Below are 20,644 nucleotides of genomic sequence, written 5' to 3'. Positions count from 1 at the left end.
GTTTCCCAGCCCATTTTGAGTAGCAAACAGCATCCGAATGAAGCACCCTAATGACAATGCTGCTTTAAAAATCCTATTGACATGCTGGACATGTAGTCTTTTTGAGACAAGCTTGGAAAAGGGGGGGGGGGGGGGGGGGGGGGGGGGGGGGGGGAGGAAGAAAACGAGAAACATGTGCTGGGACACCTAGGTTACATTATAGTGCTCATATATTTTTTTTAAATGTCAAAGTTAATGAAGAAAGGCACAGACATTCATTTTCTTTTAACCAAAGAATATTCTGATCACGCTCACAGCTGTGGCAAAAAAAATACAAAGTATCCAATGAACATTGGCAGTCGAGGTGAAGATTACATAACTTCGTAGCCACTTTTAATGCCCTTCATCAGAACGCAAGCAAAGACAATCCCAAGGATCTGAAAGGAGAAGACAAAACGCTGTAAAAAAGTGACATTACGCTAACATGTTAGTAACTGGCAACGTAGCCAATTGCTTGAGGGACTGCAACATACATTTGGCAGGAGAACATCTCTCAATGGTGTTTAAGAAGGGACTGTGCAGATACTGGAAGATCGAAGGTAGACAAAAATGCTGGAGAAACTCAGCGGGTGCAGCAGCATCTATGTGGAGCGAAGGAAATAGGTAACGTTTCAGGCCGAAACCCTTCCGGGTTTTGGCCCGAAACGTTGCCCATTTCCTTCAGGGTTTCGAAGCGAAGGAAATAGGCAACGTTTCTGGCTGAAACTGATAGGGGGTGGTGGGGACAAGGAAGGAAAAAGGAGGAGGAGCCAGAGGGATGGCTGGGGCATGGGAGGAAACAGCTCGAGGGCTAAGGAAGGGGAGGAGACAGCAAGGGCTAACAAAATTGGGTGAATTCAATGTTCATGCCCGCCGGATGCAGGCTCCCCGGTACATAGAACATTCCTTTTCTCTGGAGAGAAGGAATGGGTGACGTTTCAGGTCGAGACCCTTCTTCAGTGAAATTAGGGTATAGTGACAGGCGAGCAAGATCCCTTTCATTCTAATACCCGACTCCCAGACACTACACAGTGGTAATATTAACTGGTCGATAATTGGGTCGATACCCTCCTGAAGCTTTTGACAATTACAACACATCAGGCAATGAACCTTGCACTCCATCCAACTCAGTGGGACCCTCTTTGCAAGAGTCAAACTGCCCGCCACTGCACTGGTAACATGAATGCTTTTCATTTACATAAACAGGATGCAAGATCCACAATTTGTATTCACAGAAACAGGAGGCACCCTCCCGGTGTGGTTTTCAATTCCATCACCCACCACAAACTTTTTTGTTTGAAGCATGCTGCCGTCTGCCTTCCCTGCCTCACCAGATGATCTCTCAACTCGGGCCAGGGAAGAGGACTTCATCTTGGTCCAGAACCTTGCCGCCTTTCTACCTACGTCGAAACAGACTTGTGTCCTGAACCTCAAATACAACAGGATTTGGCTTCAACTATTGAGTCTACACAATCCAAAGGTTAAGAGGCAGGGCTTCCTCGATCGGTGTCCATCCATTGCCAGATAGGGTTACATAGAAACATAGAAATTAGGTGCAGGAGTAGGCCATTCGGCCCTTCGAGCCTGCACCGCCATTCAATATGATCATGGCTGATCATCCAACTCAGTATCCCGTACCTGCCCAAGAGACAGTCCTTCCCAATGCTCAGATCAGTGCCCTAACAGGCAGGCTAGAGGGAGCCAAACACTCTAACTCCCTTGGCCAGATCTGTACAGGCCAAGGCAACAAGCAGAAAGAGGCCCAGCAACAGGCAAAGGGTTCATTCACTGCCTGAAAAGAGACACTGCTGGTGGAAAATCAACACTCTAGTGCACGCTGTCAAAGTTGACATCTCTAGTGGTCACTTTGGCCATCGCATGGGCGAATCTTACCTGGAATATGGCAATCCCAAGAGCCACACCAGCCACAATTACAATGTTGTTTTTCAGCCATTCTTTGATCAGCGCCGCACAACCCTATATTTAAGAAGATTAAAAAAAGCTTAGCGACGGACACACAGAGGCAGCAAAGAATGAAGCAGCAAATCATGAGACTCGCGTATCGGACCCTGTATGTGGGGGGGGGGCTTCAGGATGTCCCAGCCATCTTGGTTCAAAGGTCAGGCACGCTGCACATGCTGGAGAAGCTCAGCAACAGGGAAATAAAACTGGTTCTGTTGGGGCCTACAGACAAAGGGATGCCCACTCTGCAAAAACATCCCCCCCACCCCAATCTCCTAGCTTTCACCATCACGAGAGAGCATGTCCATCGAGGGCCTACAACTCGCTCAGCCTGAACATTGCAGGATGTGCACACTCTGATATTCCTTGGCCACTCCTGGACATCACGACGGCATGCCCAAACATTAGGGAGGCCTGAGACTAGGCCTAGTCCGCGCCGCTGTGACATGGGCGGGCAGCTCCCTTTCTCCAAAAAAGTACAAGGATAATGAAGCCATTGTTTTTCCAAAGACAGCCCGAGATCTTCAGTCACTTCTTTACATGTTTCAACTTAAACATCCCCAAAATGACCTGGTGGGCTACAAACCCCATTCTCTGCATCAGTGCGGCATTCCCATTCACGACTACAGGAGTTACATAAAAACATAGAACCACAGAAAATAGGTGCAGGAGTAGGCCATTCGGCCCTTCGAGCCTGCACCGCCATTCAATATGATCATGGTTGATCATCCAACTCACTATCCCATCCCTGCCTTCTCTCCATACCCCCTGATCCCTTTAGCCACAAGGGCCACATCTAACTCCCTCTTAAATATAGCCAATGAACTGTGTGGCCTCAACTACCCTCTGTGGCAGAGAATTCCACAGATTCACCACTCGCTATTTGGAGTGGTGAATCTGCTATGCTATGTCGCTCTTCCAGGGAGATGCTAAATGCATTTCGTTGTCTCTGTACTGTACACTGACAATGACAATGACAATTAAAATTGAATCCGAATCTGAATCTGAATCGCTGTGTAAAAAATGATTTTCTCATCTCGGTCCTAAAAGACTTCCCTCTTATCCTTAAACTGTGACCCCTAGTTCTGGACTTCCCCAACATCGGGAATAATCTTAGCCCTCAGAAGAGTGTGGCGTACACCCATCCGCATGTTTAATAGTGCGAGAGAGGATGAACCATCACCCACCCGTTCATTTATGACAGCAGCAGTCGGGGTGCGGCCACAATTTAGCGTGATATTCTTGCAGCAAGAATCCGGTACCCTGCCGGGCATTTGAGCAAACCAATCTTTATATCCGGCAGCACCACAGCATTTGAACTGGAAAAAAAGGGACAGAAAGATTGAAGTTAGCAGGTTATACACACACATCACAATGACAAACAAGGACACATGGATTCATCTCGTTAACAAGAGCTCATTGGGATCAGAGGCTCAAGATTATTAGATCGAACAATTGGGTTAGCAAATATCATTTGAATTACTAGATGGACGCTGCGAGGCAGCAGCTCTACCCGCTGCACCACTGGTGCTGCAATTAAGGAGGATGAATGCAAGGGGGAAGTGCAAGGGCAAGGGGCAGCAAGACCCTTAACAGCATTGATTTAAAGAGGGATCCTGGGGTCCAAGTCCATAGCTTCCTGATAAAGGCAACACTAGAAGATAGAGCAGTAAAGAGAGAGTTAGATTTAGCTCGTAGGGTTAAAGGAATCAAGGGATATGCGGAGAAAGCAGGAACGGGGTACTGATTTTAGAGGATCAGCCATGATCATATTGAATGGCAGTGCCAGCTCGAAGGGCCGAATGGCCTACTATTTTTGTATGTTTCTATGCATGGTATTAACCAGGGCATGGAGCACAAGAGTCAGAAGGTCATGTTGCAGCTTTGGCAAGGCCGTGGTTGGAGTATTGTGTGCAGTTCCGGCTGTCCCATAACAGGCGGCAGAAGTTTACCATTGCAGTTGTACAGGGTCTTGGTGAGACCACACCTGGAGTATTGCGTACAGTTTTGGTCTCCAAATCTGAGGAAGGACATTATTGCCATAGAGGGAGTGCAGAGAAGGTTCACCAGACTGATTCCTGGGATGTCAGGACTGTCTTATGAAGAAAGACTGGATAGACTTGGTTTATACTCTCTAGAATTTAGAAGATTGAGAGGGGATCTTATAGAAACTTACAAAATTCTTAAGGGGTTGGACAGGCTAGATGCAGGAAGATTGTTCCCGATGTTAGGGAAGTCCAGGACAAGGGGTCACAGCTTAAGGATAAAGGGGAAATCCTTTAAAACCGAGATGAGAAGAACTTTTTTCACGCAGAGAGTGGTGAATCTCTGGAACTCTCTGCCACAGAGGGTAGTTGAGGCCAGTTCATTGGCTATATTTAAGAGGGAGTTAGATGTGGCCCTTGTGGCTAAGGGGATCAGGGGGTGTGGAGAGAAGGCAGGTACAGGATACTGAGTTGGATGATCAGCCATGATCATATTGAATGGCGGTGCAGGCTCGAAGGGCCGAATGGCCTACTCCTGCACCTAATTTCTATGTTTCTATGTTTCTATGAATCAAAGGGTATTTGTGATAAGTAAAAGTTGGTCAAACATGGATTCTTTTCTCTGGTACTTGGGAGGCCAAGGGTATCCCTTCAAAGACTCTAGTTAAAGGCATTGTGGATCGAAGGGCCTGTTCCTCCACTGCACAGTTCTATGTAGGAAGGAACTGCAGATGCTGGCTTAGACCGAAGATAAGACACAAAATGCTGGAGTAACTCAGCAGGACGGGCAGCATCTCTGGAGAGAAGGAATGGGTGACGTTTCGGGTCAAGACCAGTCTCTTCTCTTCGGAAGGAAAGGGTCTCTTTTGAAGACGAGTCTCGACCCGAAACGTCACCCATTCCTTCTCTCCAGAGATGCTGCCTGTCCTGCTTTTTGTATCTTTCTTTGGTTCTTTGCCCAGGCCCCAAGGAGAACAATAATACAAATAGTAGCTTAAAGCATTACAGCAAGTGCTGACATCCAGTCAGTCCTCAATCCAAGCCAGTATTCATCCACAATTAAATTACCAAGAGTCGACCGAAGATTTTTCAGTGGTTGTCTGGAAAAGCCCACAAGGTTTCCAATGGGGGGAGGGGGGGGGGGGGGGGGGGGTAGAGGGAGAATAGAGAGTAGGGGTGGGGTGAAGAGAGCACAGACTATGATACCACTTGCACAAAGACCACTCTGTTCAAGTATGGCCATTCCTTGTCTGCTAATTTAAAAAAAAAGGAATCTCTGCTTCAAATGTTTCACCATTCACCCTGCATAATGAAAGTGGCAGTCAATAGGCTCTTCTCAGGTCCACTCACCTGTTTCTGCAAGTTGTCAATGTTGACAGCATTCGCTGTCTGGTTGTAGTTGATCATGGTTTCATTAAATTTCTTCTCAAAGGCATCTCGAATCTGCCAGGGTACAGACAAGAACAATACTTGAAACATCATAAAGTTTAGCCGTCAGCCCGAAATCACACACTGGCCAATTCTCAGGCAGCGGAGCTCTGACACCACAATGGGAGCCCGATGCTCACTGGCCAACAACCTTGTGTTTTGTGCTGCCGTTACTCAAGATGGCAGTGACAAACCTCGCTGCTCAGTGAGGGGTCGGGTGGACAGGGTGTTGCAGGGCCTCTTCCCCCCCTGCAACGGACTGTTCCAGCCGCTACGGTCAGGCAAACGCCTCCGTTGCCATGCAGTGAGAACGGAGAGGTTGAGAAGGAGTTTCTTCCCAGAGGCAATTCGGACTGTAAACGCCTTTCTCACCAGGGACTAACTCTACAGAACGTTTTTCCTTCTATTATTTATTATGTAAAATAATATGTGTGTTATGATTGTGTTTTATAATTTGTTTGGTTGTTTTGTTGTTCCGCGAGCATTGCCACTTTCATTTCACTGCACATCTCGTATGTGTAAGTGACAAATAAACTTGACTTGACTTGCAGGCGGTTTCTGGCACACTTGCCCCTTCATTGGGAAGTGATTTGTTTAGTTAGAGATACAGTTGAGAGACACAGCATGGAAACAGGCCCTTTGGCCCACCTGGTCCTTGCCGACCAGCGATCCCCGCACGCTAACACTATGGTGCTGGTTTGCAAAAGATTCCCAACCCAAAACATCACCTATCCATGTTCTCCAGAGACGTTGCTTATCCTGTGGAGTAACTCCAGAACCCCCCTCTTGCTGTAGTCGGGGCCCGAGCTGCCAAAGTAGTTCCATCAACCCTAGTTTTTGATTTTCATCCACTCCATTTTGATTTTAGAATGCTCAAAATCATTGAAATATAGCAAAAGTTCTTACAAAAAGTGTAGGAAGTTCCTTTCAATCCTCCCACCTTGTTTACCAAAGCATTATCCCATACAATACAAAAAAAAACACCTACTGAGTCAAGAGGTATCCACAAGCATGCAGCGTTGCCCAGAAATGGAAGAATACACTACTCACTTCATCCTTGAAAACGTAACCGGCAATAGCAGCAGCAATCTCCACAAGAAAGATGAGAACAAGAAGAACTGAAAACTAGGAGAGAAAATAAAACGCTCATTTCACCAGGTTGGAGACCAGCTTCTTAATATCACAACTTCAGCTGAGAGGGAAGTACAATTACTAGATAATGTTCCCTTCAAGAAATTTACTTTAAAAAAACCCAGAAGACTTCATTCCCAAATTAGAAGGCATTCAATATTGTTGTTCACCATTATTATTATTATTATTTTTTATTTTTTTATTAATAAATTGGACCAACAAACTTCTTGGAGACAACCCATGGATTTCACTTTACTGAATCGTATAGGAGCAGGGAGGTTCTACTGCAGTTGTACAGGGTCTTGGTGAGACCACACCTGGAGTATTGCGTACAGTTTTGGTCTCCTAATCTGAGGAAGGACATTATTGCCATAGAGGGAGTACAGAGAAGGTTCACCAGACTGATTCCTGGGATGTGAGGATTTTTATATGAAGAAAGACTGGATAGACTCGGCTTGTACTCGCTAGAATTCAGAAGATTGAGGAGGGATCTTATAGAAACTTACAAAATTCTTAAAGGGTTGGACAGGCTGGATGCAGGAAGATTGTTCCCGATGGTGGGGAATTCCACAACAAGGGCCACACACAGTTTAAGGATAAGAGGGAAGTCTTTTAGGACCTAGATGAGAAAAACATTTTTCACACACAGAGAGTGGTGAATCTGTGGAACTCTCTGCCACAGAAGGTAGTTGAGGCCACACAGTTCATTGGCTATATTTAAGAGGGAGTTAGATGTGGCCCTTGTGGCTAAAGGGATCAGGGGGTATGGAGAGAAGGCAGGTACGGGATACTGAGGTGGATGATCAGCCATGATCATATCGAATGGCGAATGGTGCAGGCTCGAAGTGCCGAATGGCCTCTACTCCTGCACCTATTTTCTATGTTTCTAAGTGTATAACATTATGAGAGGCATAGATAGTGTAGACAGAAACCTCCCCCCTCCTCCCAAACACTAGAGGGCATAGCTACAAGGCGAGAAGGGGAAAGTTGAATGGAGATGTGTGGGGCAAGGTTGTATCTTTTAAAATGACACAGTGGTTGGGGCTTAGAGCACACAGCCAGGAGTGGTGGTGGAGGCAGATAGGCAAGTGGTGCATCAGAGGCTTTTAGACAGGGAATAGAGGAATATGGATCAAGTGCAGGCAGTCCTAACTTGGCATCAAGTTCGGCACAGACCAAGGGGGCGTGACATGCTAGACCAGGGTGGTCTTGCATGTCACGAGGGGTCCTGAATGGAAAGACACCCCTCCCGTTCAACGGCACACTGTAGGAGTCAGCAAACACCGACCGCCCAGACACTGGTCCCTTACCGTGGCCACCATGCAGTAGTTCTCATTCCAGGCACCGCAGCAACCAAAGAAGGCAACAAAGTTGATGATCACGCCAACTATAATGATGACAATGGGAGCTCCAGAGGCAGCGACACTGGTGATGTGTAGCGTGCCATTCACCTTGGTCTGGACCAGAATCCCAACCACAATGAGTGCAATACCCGAGATCTGGAATGAGAGAGGAGAGAACGAGAGTTAATATGAATTTGCAGGAGGGGTTTGAAGCTAAAAATGCAAACATATTAGCAATGTACGACCTGCATTTGTCTCATATCTCACTATAGGGTGATTTCACCAAAGGTCAAATGAGCGTAGATCCCCCCCTCACGTGACCGAAAATTTTAACCGGAGGACATATGTCACTTCGGTACATGTTAGTGAATGGGGAAACACGCACTTTCCCACCCGTTAAAAACATGGAAAACGGCCGATTTTGGAGCTGAAATTTTCTGTGCTAGTCGGGGTGACCGTGAAGCACGGCGACCTAAATTTTCAGGCAAAAAAAAAAGATAGAAAGTAAGGTAATTACAAGATTGAACTGAAGGTGGAAAGCGGCGGAAGTGAACAGCTGACATTTGCCGTGGTGATTTAAAGATCCAAAATATCGGGAATTATCGCGTTTGCTCGCTGAATTTCATCAAACGTAAGGCATTATTAACTTACTTTTGATGAAATTCAGCGAGCAAACGCGATAATTCCCGATATTTTGGATCTTTAAATCACCACGGCAAATGTCCGCTGTTCACTTCCGCTGTTTTCTACCTTCAGTTCCCTCTTGTAATTACCCCACTTTCTATCTTTTCTTTTGCCTGAAAATTTAGGTCGCTGTGCTTTACGGTCACCCCGACCGACTAGCACAGAAAATTTCAGCTCAAAAATCGGCCGTTTTCCATGTTTTTAACGGGTGGGAAAGTGCGTGTTTCCCCATTCACTTACATGCACCGAAGTGACATATGTCCTCCGGTTAAAATTTTCAGTCACGTGAGGGGGGGTCTACGCTCATTTGACCTTTGGTGAAATCACCCTATAAACCTTTCCCATCTCTGTATCTGTCCAAACGTCCTTTAAACATTGCAATTATACTCCACCACTAACAGTTCCCCTGGCAGCTTGTACAATACACCTACAACCTTCTGGGGTAAAATCTTGCTCTTCAAGTCCCCTTTTAACCATTTTCCCCCCTTGCTATAAACTTGCATTACTACTTGAACCTGCAGCTTTAAACTGCACAAGCCAGGGCACTGTGTGAATCACCTCCACCCCATAGTGGACATTGGACTTTGTCTCAGGAACTGATGCACTACAATGCCGAGAACTATACTCTGCACTCTGCATTTTCTTCTTTGCTCGATCCATTGTACTAGACGAGTTTTGACATCATTGTACATGTAGTATATCTTTTTAATCTATTTGGATGGCACGAAACCCATCCGTGCACCTGGTAAAAGACTGAGCATTTCAATAACGGTTTCAATAACATCTAATGTCAGGCAGAGCAGCAATCGAGTTGCTACCCCACAGCACCAGAGACATAGATTTTTACAGCCATAAAAACCTTAGTTCCAGAGACCCGGGTTCGATCCTGACTACGGGTGCTGTCTGTACAGCGTTTGCACGTTTTCCACGTGGGTTTTCTCCGGGTGCTCCGGTTTCCTCCCACACTCCAAAGACTCGCAGTTCTGTAAGTTAATTGGCTTCTGGAAGTTATAAATTGTTGCTAGTGTGTAGGATAGTGTTAGTACGCGCGCGGGGTGATCACTGGCTGGCACGGACTCAATGGGCCAAATGGCCTGTTTCCTAAAATCTAAAGCTACCCCTCAGCCACGTTCACTCCAGGGAAAAGTCACAGCTTTAACTCGTAACTCAAACCTTCCAGGCAAGGCAGCGCCTTTACCACCTCAGGCAATTGCGGAAATTCAGAGCGTCTCCGAGGATCCTCCAGTGCTTCTACGCAGCGGCGGTGGAAAGCATCTTGTCCGGGAACATTACCATCTGGTTCGGGAATTGCTCTGCCAAGGACAAGAAGGCTCTGCAGAGAGTAGTGCGTTCGGCCGAACGCACTATGGGAACTTCACTCACCCCCCTGCAGGAACTATACAACAGGAGGTGCAACTCCAGAGCAAACAAAATCATGAGAGACCTCTTCCACCCCTGCAACGGACTGTTCCAGCCGCTACGGTCAGGCAAACGCCTCCATTGCCATGCAGTGAGAACGGACAGGTTGAGAAGGAGTTTCTTCCCAGAGGCAATTCGGACTGTAAACGCCTTTCTCACCAGGGACTAACTGTACAGAACGTTTTTCCTTCTATTATTTATTATGTAAAATAATATGTGTGTTATGATTGTGTTTATAATTTGTTTGGTTGTTTTGTTGTTCCGCGAGCATTGCCACTTTCATTTCACTGCACATCTCGTATGTGTATGTGACAAATAAACTTGACTTGACCCAAAACTTCACCTATTCACTCTCTCCAGAGATGCTGCCTGTCCCGCGCGCGGGGTTACTCCAGCACTTTGTGTCTATCCCCAACAACACCCTCGTTAAACTGTTCTGCATCCTCTCCAGCTTCACACGGTGCGCTCGACGTTCAGAAAGAACAGAGGCGCACTTGTACACAAATCACTGAACGCCAACACAGCTGCAGCAAACAATCAGGATGACAAACAGTGTGTGTTGGCCTGGAAGGATTTGAATGCAGGAGTGAAAATGTCTCACTGCAACAGCACGGGGCCTTGGAGCGACTGCACCTGAAATAGGTTTGCAGGTCTGGTGTCTTTCCCAAAAACAATGCTACATATCAGTTTGAAGAAGGGTCATGACACACAATATTAACTGTCAATTTCCCTCCACAGAGTCTGCCAGTCTTGCAGAGCTCCTTTAGCATTTAGTTTTTATTTTGATGAGGCTAATTACTTGCATTAGTGCAAAGCTTGGCTTCCGGATACGACTAACCCGGGGAAGGCTCGCCACAAGCGTGACGATGGAGACTAAATGGCTCAGCCCTGCTCAGAGTTTAGTTGTCTATACTGCACAGAAACAGGCCCTTCGGCCCACCAAGTTGGCACTGACCAGCGATCACCCCATACACTAGCACTATCCCTCCACACTAGAGATCAGTTACAATCCTTTAGGACCGAGATGAAAAAAACATTTTTTTTCACACAGAGAGTGGTGAATCTGTGGAACTCTCCGCCACAGAAGGTAGTTGAGGCCACACACAGTTCATTGGCTATATTTAAGAGGGAGTTAGATGTGGCCCTTGTGGCTAAAGGGATCAGGGGGTATGGAGAGAAGGCAGGTACGGGATACTGAGTTGGATGATCAGCCGTGATCATATTGAATGGCGAATGGTGCAGGCTCGAAGGGCCGAATGGCCTCTACTCCTGCACCTATTTCCATTCTGGGATGTCAAGGGAGACTGAAACTTGGAGAAGAGATTGGACAACTTCTGGGGAGGTAAAAAAGGGAGCCTCTCGGGCTAGCATAGATGGCCTCCTCGGCATGACAAGAACATTAAGAGAACCAGGACCAGTTTCCTGAATAACTATCAGACTGAAGTAATAATGTTCTAGTGCCAACATGGAAGCTAGCTCATGCCTGCCAAACCTGCTGCTTAAAATAGAGGGCAGGAAAATGTTTACAGAGGTTACTGACAAATTCCCAGACATTTGTTAGGAGTTTGCTCGCCAATGTTAAAATACTATTAAGCCGCTTCAGAAATTGACTGAGCAACACACACACACACGGGATAACGGACAAGTACCGAGAGTTGCCAAGACACCCAGACCTTCAATGGAAGCACTCACAATGTTACACAAGTCTAGCAATGATAAAACAGGCAGACCGCATTGCAAGTGCATTTAGCACTGTCTCCTCCCCCAACACATGAAGTTCCCAGTGTGCATGAAGAAACTGCAGATGCTGGTTTAAACCAAAGACAGACAAACTCAGCGGGGCAGGCAGCCTCTCTGGAGAGAAAGAATGAGTGACGCTTTGGGTCGAGACCTGGAAAGGTCTCTCCAGACTTTATCATGGTTACTTTTTTTTGCATATCTTTCATTCATTGTTCTTTATCTCTCTACATCATCCTCGATATCTCTCCATTTCCCTTTTCCATAACTAGTCTGAAGAAGGGCCTCGACCCGAAACGTCACCCATTCCTTCTCTCCACAGATGCTGCCTGACCCGCTGAGTTACTCCAGCACTCTGTGAAACGTCACCTATCCATGTTCTCCACAGATGCTGCCTGACCCGCTGAGTTACTCCAGCACTCTGTGAAACGTCACCTATCCATGTTCTCCACAGACGCTGCCTGTCCCGCTGAGTTACTCCAACGTCCTGTGTCTATCCAAGGAGTTTCCAATCCAGGAATGCCATGGCTTATTGTTAATTAGTTCCCCAGCCATTTTCCCCCCACACACAAGTTGTGTTTGGTTGGGAAGCCGAGATGCAAAAGTTACTGAAGGCTTCAGGGACGCCCAGACACTGGTCAACATTGGTCCAACTTGGGTCAATTGTACCCATCGGGCAAAGGCCATCGCCGTCTGCCACCCGGCACTGCTGTGTGAAGACTGCACACAGAGGGGTTGGTTGGCAGTGGTGGTCTCGGGGTCAGAGGTCAGGGCAGGGGGGGGGGGGGGGGGGGGGGGGGGGGGAAGAAGGGCAGACTTTAGAGCAGAAGGCCAGCGCTTTCACACTGGAGGTTTGTGCGAGCTGCAGAACAAAGCAGAGAAAGAACAGAAAGATGCTTCAGTTTTTTTTTTTTTTAAAAGGCAATATTTTTAATAAGTACACTAAAATGCTGGAGAAACTCAGCGGGTGCAGCAGCATCTATATGGAGCGAAGGAAATAGGCAACGTTTCGGGACGAAACCCTTTTTCAGACCCGAAATCCAGGACAAGGGGTCACAGCTTAAGGATAAAGGGGAAATCCTTTAAAACCGAGATGAGAAGTACTTTTTTCACGCAGAGAGTGGTGAATCTCTGGAACTCTCTGCCACAGGGGGTAGTTGAGGCCAGTTCATAGGCTATATTTAAGAGGGAGTTAGATGTGGCCCTGTGGCTAAACTCTATGGAGAGAAGGAAATAGGCATACGAGTTGGATGGCAGCCATGATCATATTGAATGGAGAATGGGGCAGGCTCAAAGGGCCGAATGGCCTCTACTCCTGCACCTAATTTCTATGTTTCTATGTTTCTATGAAATCCTGAAGGAAATAGGCAACGTTTCGGGACGAAACCCGGAAGGGTTTCGGCCCGAAACGTTACCCATTTCCTTCGCTCCATAGATGCTGCTGCACCCGCTGAGGTTCTCCAGCATTTTTGTGTACCTTCGATTTTCCAGCATCTGCACAGTTCCTTCTTAAATATTTTAGAAGTGCCTGGAATGAAAGAGGGCACCCATTTCCTCGGAAGGCCATGTGGGCTGTGGAGTAGAGCTCAGCCCACATGGAGATTCCCCCCTCACCACAGTATTAGAGTCCCACTTGTCAAGTCAAGTTTATTTGTCACATACACATACGAGATGTGCAGTGAAATGAAAGTGGCAAATACAACACAAATCCATGCAGTACTGATGTATTGTGCTGCCAAAGGGGCCGTGTTGCAGACAAGATGCTAACCAGAGCTTCCGACTACTGCGCCCAGCTGCTCGGAATAGCTCACTGAAGTACATACCATAAGCAGAGAGTGCGTTTGCCACTGGCTGGCGTTGACCCCTCCAAATCCAGGCACGATCGTGGCATTTAAGCTTTTCCCCCACTGAGAGTAGGGAAGATTCAAACAAGGGGACATGACTTGAGAATTAAGGGACTGAAGTTTAGGGGTAACATGAGGGGGGACTTCTTTACTCAGAGAGTGGTAGCGGTGTGGAATGAGCTTCCAGTGAAGGTGGTGGAGGCAGGTTCATTTTATCCCGAAGATTGTTCCCGATGTTGGGGAAGTCCAGGACAAGGGGTCACAGCTTAAGGATAAAGGGGAAATCCTTTAAAACCGAGATGAGAAAAACATTTTTCACACAGAGAGTGGTGAATCTCTGGAACTCTCTGCCACAGAGGGTAGTTGAGGCCAGTTCATTGGCTATATTTAAGAGGGAGTTAGATGTGGCCCTTGTGGCTAAGGGGATCAGGGGGTATGGAGAGAAGGCAGGTACGGGATACTGAGTTGGATGATCAGCCATGATCATATTGAATGGTGAATGGTGCAGACTCGAAGGGCCGAATGGCCTACTCCTGCACCTAATTTCTATGTTTCTATCATTTAAAAATAAATCAGATAGTTATATGGATGGGAAGGGAATGGAGGGTTATGGTCTGAGCGCAGGTATATGGGACTAGGGGAGATTATGTGTTCGGCACGGACTAGAAGGGTCGAGATGGCCTGTTTCCGTGCTGTAATTGTTATATGGTTAAGCGGCGTTTGGATGGCCACTGTACAGAGTCCGATGGTATAACCCATGGCACCAGGGCCAAAGCAATCATTTTGCATTTCAATGATATCAGCTTTTGAGCAATGCCAGCCACAAACACAAGATTGTTGAGAGCAGATTTGCATTTCTGCACAGCTGCCAGCACACCGAGACAGGAATGTAGCAAAGACATTCCCTTGTAAATTAGGACCACATCTGTGTTTCACAACTGTCGGCAGCGCGCCCTCCCAGCGGGGAATCAGTCCGTGGACAATTTCAACCAAGCTGCACTCCTTAGTGAGAGGAACAGTGCTGAGCAGAGAAGCATCAGATCATTTAGAAACATAGAAATTAGGTGCAGGAGTAGGCCAATCGGCCCTTCGAGCCTGCATGGCTGATCATCCAACTCAGTATCCCGTACCTGCCTTCTCTCCATACCCCCTGATCCCCTTAGCCACAAGGGCCACATCTAACTCCCTCTTAAATATAGTCAATGAACTGTGTGGCCTCAACTACCCTCTGTGGCAGAGAGTTCCAGAGATTCACCACTCTGTGTGAAAAAAGTTCTTCTCATCTCGGTTTTAAAGGATTTCCCCCTTATCCTTAAACTGTGGCCCCTTGTCCTGGACTTCCCCAACATCGGGAACAATCTTCCTGCATCTAGCCTGTCCAACCCCTTAAGAATTTTGTAAGTTTCTATAAGATCCCCTCTCAATCTCTTAAATTCTAGAGAGTACAAACCAAGTCTATCCAGTCTTTCTTCATAAGACAGTCCTGACATCCCAGGAATCAGTCTGGTGAACCTTCTCTGCACTCCTTCTATGGCAATAATGTCCTCCCTCAGATTTGGAGACCAAATGGAATGGAAAAAGCATCCGGACGAAGAGGACATGACGACGGATGGAGTAGTGAGATGGCAAAGCTTCCCACACCTGCAGCAAGACAGCGAGTCCTAAAGTGCAGATAGACAAAAAGCTGGAGTGACTCAGCGGGGACAGGCAGCATCTCTGGATAGAAGGAATGGGTGACGTTTCGGGTCAAGACCCTTCTTCAGACTGGCTAGGGACAAGGGAAATGAAAGATATAGACGTGGAGAGATAAACAACAATGACTGAAACATATGCAAAAAAGTTACTATGATAAAGACAATAGGCCATTGTTAGCTGTTTGTTGGATGTAAACGAGAAGCTGGTGTGCCTTGGGTGGAGGAGAGAGGGTGAGGGAGGGATGGAGAGGGAGAGAGAGAGAGAGAGAGAGAGAGGAAGTAGACAAAAGTGCTGGAGAAACTCAGTGGGTGCAGCAGCATCTAAGGAGCGAAGGAAATGGGCAACATTTCGGGCCAAAACCCTTCTTCAGACTGAGGTTAGGAAGTGCCTGAAGTGGGAGAAATCAAGTTCATACCACAGGGATGTTAGCTGCCCAAGTGAAACACGAGATGCTGTTCCTCCAATTTGCGTGCTGAAGTGTACACCTTGTCCTCAGTTGGACTTCCCTTTTTGTAACAACTAACGGAAGGACAGAAATGCCACAAAGCGGGGAAGAGGAACACTGGTGTTGGCAGAGGAACAACTCAAGCCAACCCCGATGGCATTGCCCCATTTAGCATGGCACAGCGCACAAACTCCCGACTGCCCTTGCTCCAAAACTGGAGATTGCCGGAGGCAAAACATGTGGTAACTGCCACAAGACCATCCTTTGGGACTGGTGCTACTTAATAGCAGTGTCATGACACATGCAGCTGTGGAGCAGTACAGACAGTGTCCCACCTTCTGCAGTGTGACGACACCACCCCCCCCCCCCCCCCCCCCCCCCCCCCCCCCCCCCCCCCCCCCCCCCCCCACCCCCCCCCCCCAGTGCAGCCCCCAGGACCTGGCTGAACCCCCACCCGACCCGACCAGCTGTGACATAGAAACATAGAAATTAGGTGCAGGAGTAGAGGCCATTCGGCCCTTCGAGCCTGCACCATTCGCCATTCAATATGATCATGGCTGATCATCCAACTCAGTATCCCGTACCTGCCTTCTCTCCATACCCCCTGATCCCCTTAGCCACAAGGACCACATCTAACTCCCTCTTAAATATAGCCAATGAACTGGCCTCAACTACCCTCTGTGGCAGAGAGTTCCAGAGATTCACCACTCTGTGTGTGAAAAAAGTTCTTCTCATCTCGGTTTTAAAGGATTTCCCCCTTATCCTTAAGCTGTGTGGCCCCTTGTCCTGGACTTCCCCAACATCGGGAACAATCTTCTTGCATCTAGCCTGCCCAACCCCTTAAGAATTTTGTAAGTTTCTATAAGATCCCCTCTCAATCTTCTAAATTCTAGAGAGTATAAACCAAGTCTATCCAGTCTTTCTTCATAAGACAGTCCTGACATGCGCCAGATACTGGCAGAACGACATCTGAGATTGCAACGGACTCAAAGAAGAATGACTGGCAGCTCAACATCAGCAAAACATCCCCAAAGTAAAAACCCTTTGCTGCACTTGTGAATGTAGGATTCATTTAGAGAATTGGTCACTGGGAGATCCAGGGAAACACCTTGGAAACTTGAGAAACAGGCCCCCACTTCCCCAGCTAATAATAAAAAAAGTTCCTAATTACTCATTATACCACAAAAAACTTTTTGTGCTTCAATGAATCAGTTTCCACAACTTCACCCAGAGAGTCTGTTGTGTAGAAGATAGACACAAAACGCTGGAGTAACTCAGGCAGGTAGCATCTCTGGAGAGAAGGAATGGGTCGAGAACCTTCTTCAGACATAGGTTGTTAGGTTGTTTTCTCACCAATGTTGTCCTCTCTTGTTAGCTCCTTTTGTTTTCAGTTCACTGTCGTCAGAAGAACAAATCAGCCATTCACCCCACTTCAATGAGGCAACAGCGCACACACACACACACAACTGTTGTGTTCCAAGAAATTGGCTCTCAATACAATGGTTGAACCAAACCACCAACAAGCATCCCACTGATTGGGGAGCGGGTGAACGAGGGACAGACAGTGCACAAGGTATTGAAATGGAGCCATCGCGTTTCCTTGCAGAGAGTTTCGTGCTGTCAACGTCCGCAAATCAAATAAAGCATCTTGAACATGGTCCAGCCACACCAAACGAGAAACAAATTAAATACGTTTTGACAAATTATTTGGAAGGAGGAATGACAAATAGCACTTGAAAAATGCATGCCATATTTCAAGGTTGCCGTTTGGTCTCCTGAACCTTCTTCAGTCAGTCCGATCCAATGACCAGACCCCACCAAGCAAATAGCACCTGCAATGGCCAATTCAAACATCCCCCACAGCCTTGCCAGTTCTTTCTCACCTCATGTGGAAAGTCAAAGCCCCTTCTTAAGGGGTTGGGCAGGCTAAATGCAGGAAGATTGTTCCCGATGTTGGGGAAGTCCAGAACAAGGGGTCACACAGTTTAAGGATAAGGGGGAAATCTTTTAGGACCGAGATGAGGAAAACATTTTTTTTCACACACAGAGAGTGGCGAATCTGTGGAATTCTCTGCCACAGAAGGTAGTTGAGGCCACACAGTTCATTGGGAGTTAGATGTGGCCCTTGTGGCTAAAGGGATCAGGGGGTATGGAGAGAAGGCAGGGATGGGATACCGAGTTGGATGATTAGCCATGATCATATCGAATGGCGTTGCAGGCTCGAAGGGCCAAATGGCCTCTACTCCTGCACCTATTTTCTATGTTTCTATGAACATTACTGAATGTGTAGGAAGGAACTGCAGATGCTGGTTTAAACCGTAGACACAAAAAGCTGGAGTAACTCAGCGGGACAGGCAGCATTTCTGAAGAGAAGGGTCTCGATCCAAAAGGTCACCCATTCCAGAGATGCTGCCTGTCCCGCTGAGTTACTCCAGCTTTGTGTCGACCTTGACCATTACTGAATCAGCTTTGCATTTTTTTTTGGAGGAAGAGAATGCCAAACAGAGTTGCCTCTGGTGCAGGAGAACCAATCACCCTCAAATTGGTGACCTTCTGGTAAAGCTGCCAGTCGCCACTTACATCCCACTGCTGGACTCCTTCAATATTTTTGCCGTAGCAACAGACGTGTGTGATGGGGAAGAGATGACGCAGTCGCCGTAGCAACAGACGTGGGATGGGGAAGAGGTGACACGGTCACTGTAGCAACAGACGTGTGTGGGATGGGGAAGAGGTGACACGGTCCCCGTAGCAACAGACGTGTGTGATGGGGAAGAGGTGACACGGTCCCTGTAGCAACAGACGTGTGTGTGATGGGGAAGAGGCGACACGGTCGCCGTAGCAACAGACGTGTGTGGGATGGGGAAGAGGTGACACGGTCACTGTAGCAACAGACGTGTGTGGGATGGGGAAGAGGTGACACGGTCACCGTAACAACAGACGTGTGTGGGATGGGGAAGAGGTGACACGGTCGCTGTAGCAACAGACGTGTGTGGGATGGGGAAGAGGTGACACGGTCACTGTACAACAGACGTGTGTGGGATGGGGAAGAGGTGACACGGTCACCGTAGCAACAGACGTGTGTGGGATGGGGAAGAGGTGACACGGTCCCCGTAACAACAGACGTGTGTGGGATGGGGAAGAGGTGAACAGACGTGTGGGATGGGGAAGAGGTGACACGGTCCCCGTAGCAAACAGACGTGTGGGATGGGGAAGAGGTGACACGGTCCCCGTAACAACAGACGTGTGGGATGGGGAAGAGGTGACACGGTCCCCGTAGCAACAGACGTGTGTGGGATGGGGAAGAGGTGACACGGTCCCCGTAACAACAGACGTGTGGGATGGGGAAGAGGTGACACGGTCGCCGTAGCAACAGACGTGTGTGGGATGGGGAAGAGGTCACCAGTGGTGGAATCGCATTGAAACTAGCAGAAACATTGGGAAATGCTTTGGATGGAGATTGGTGTGGTGAAACGCAGAACTCCTCACTACCTCGCCCAACCCTTGCACACAGTCGACCGGGGCCAGTTGGAGCTGCTCGTTGTGAGCCACCATCCCTCCCGCTGGATATACATTTCACTCCTCTCCCACTCGTCTCATCAGATTCCACCATCTCTCTCTCTCCTCGTCTCCACTCTCCTCTCCTCCACCAGATTCACCCCTCAGACCTGGACCCACCATCACTTGCCAGCTTGTGCCCCACCCCATCCCACCAGCCACCCCGTCCAAAACCTCACCCGTCTATTCCCTCCACAGATGCTGCCCGACTGGCTGAGCTCCTCCATATATTTGGTTGCTCAAGTCAACATTTGTTCTTGCATCTCCATGTGATATTCAGGGCTTATACAAGTTTTGTTTGCAATGACCAAGAATGAATGACTCAACCCAAGAGAAAGACAACACCCAAATTCCTTAGTAGCTGCATCCTCTGTTCCTAAACACACCCAGCATCACTCCGAGTCCAGACTCGACTATTCCATCACTGGGAATTACATTTTCAGTCAGGCTTCGACATGGAGCGTTAGATTTTTATGGCACCTGGTATAAAGCGTTCTGTAACAAAACAAATACCCAAGCCTATTATACAAGTCAGATCTGGTTTCGGCATTGAGCTTGTCGGAACACCCAATGTTCTCCGAAAGACAAAGGGGACAACGGCCCGATGCAGATCACATTTAATTATACGCGGGGTATAATAATCACAGTAATCAAGTCCTCCTTGAACTCTTGTATCTGGGCAACTGCTGCTCAAATAAACAGTGCACTGACGTGTAACGGCAGCACACACACACACACAGCCTTCAGAGAGGGCAAGGAGCACGAGAGTGGGACAGTGACGTTGCAGATGACTAAACCACCTGGAATGTTATGTACAGTTCTAGTTGCTGAATTGCAGGAAGGACAAGGCGTCTAACGAGAGCATGCGGACGAGATTGACTAGGATGCTGGCTGGATCACGGGATTAGCAACAAGGCTGGACAAACGTGGATAGTTTTGTGACGGTGGAGAGGGTGGTCTCAAGTGCCAGAGAAATAGATGTTTTGTGAAAGAGGCTGAGAGAGAATTGGCCGAATCCAAACCAATGTCATACAAAAAGTCACACATGGTCGCGCAGCGGTAGAGTTCCTGCCCGTACGTTCTCCCCATGAGTTTTCTCCAGTTTCCTCCCACACTCCAAAGGCGCACAGTTTTGTCGGGCAATAGGCTTGGCATCATCATAAATTGCCTCTAGCGTGTAGGATAGTGCAAGTGTACACGATGATCGCTGATAGGGCCGAAGGACTTGTTTCGGCGCAGTTTCTCTAAACTAAACTATCGGGAGCATTAACGAGGCTAGGATGAAGGGCAAGGTATTAGAAACGTTCAACTGCTGCTCAGTTTAGAAGCGAGGCATTAGATTACCGCTCATCCAAAAGAAGTACCAAAATATTCTCCTGTTGAAGGGTGGACTAGCAT

The 20,644-nt window shown here is 47.7% G+C and overlaps 1 protein-coding gene across 1 annotated transcript in view; it reads right to left on the bottom strand.

Annotated features, from left to right (window-relative positions):
• Window positions 1-257: 257 nt before the first annotated feature.
• The window catches only part of cd63 (CD63 molecule), a 38,097-nt gene continuing 17,710 nt past the window's right edge, over window positions 258-20,644 (bottom strand). Inside the window, exons 3-8 of the mRNA XM_055664566.1 lie at window positions 7,835-8,023; window positions 6,444-6,518; window positions 5,316-5,408; window positions 3,168-3,299; window positions 1,912-1,995; window positions 258-416 (exon numbers count right to left, since the gene is read on the bottom strand). Of these exons, the coding sequence (XP_055520541.1) occupies window positions 351-416; window positions 1,912-1,995; window positions 3,168-3,299; window positions 5,316-5,408; window positions 6,444-6,518; window positions 7,835-8,023 (639 nt within the window). The 3' untranslated portion in view covers window positions 258-350. The remainder of the gene's footprint in view (window positions 417-1,911; window positions 1,996-3,167; window positions 3,300-5,315; window positions 5,409-6,443; window positions 6,519-7,834; window positions 8,024-20,644) is intronic.

This window comes from Leucoraja erinacea, chromosome 40 (genome assembly GCF_028641065.1).
Source record: "Leucoraja erinacea ecotype New England chromosome 40, Leri_hhj_1, whole genome shotgun sequence".
NCBI lineage: Eukaryota > Metazoa > Chordata > Chondrichthyes > Rajiformes > Rajidae > Leucoraja > Leucoraja erinaceus.
Note: the sequence above shows the minus strand (reverse complement) of the source record. Positions and strands in the feature narration are given on the sequence as shown.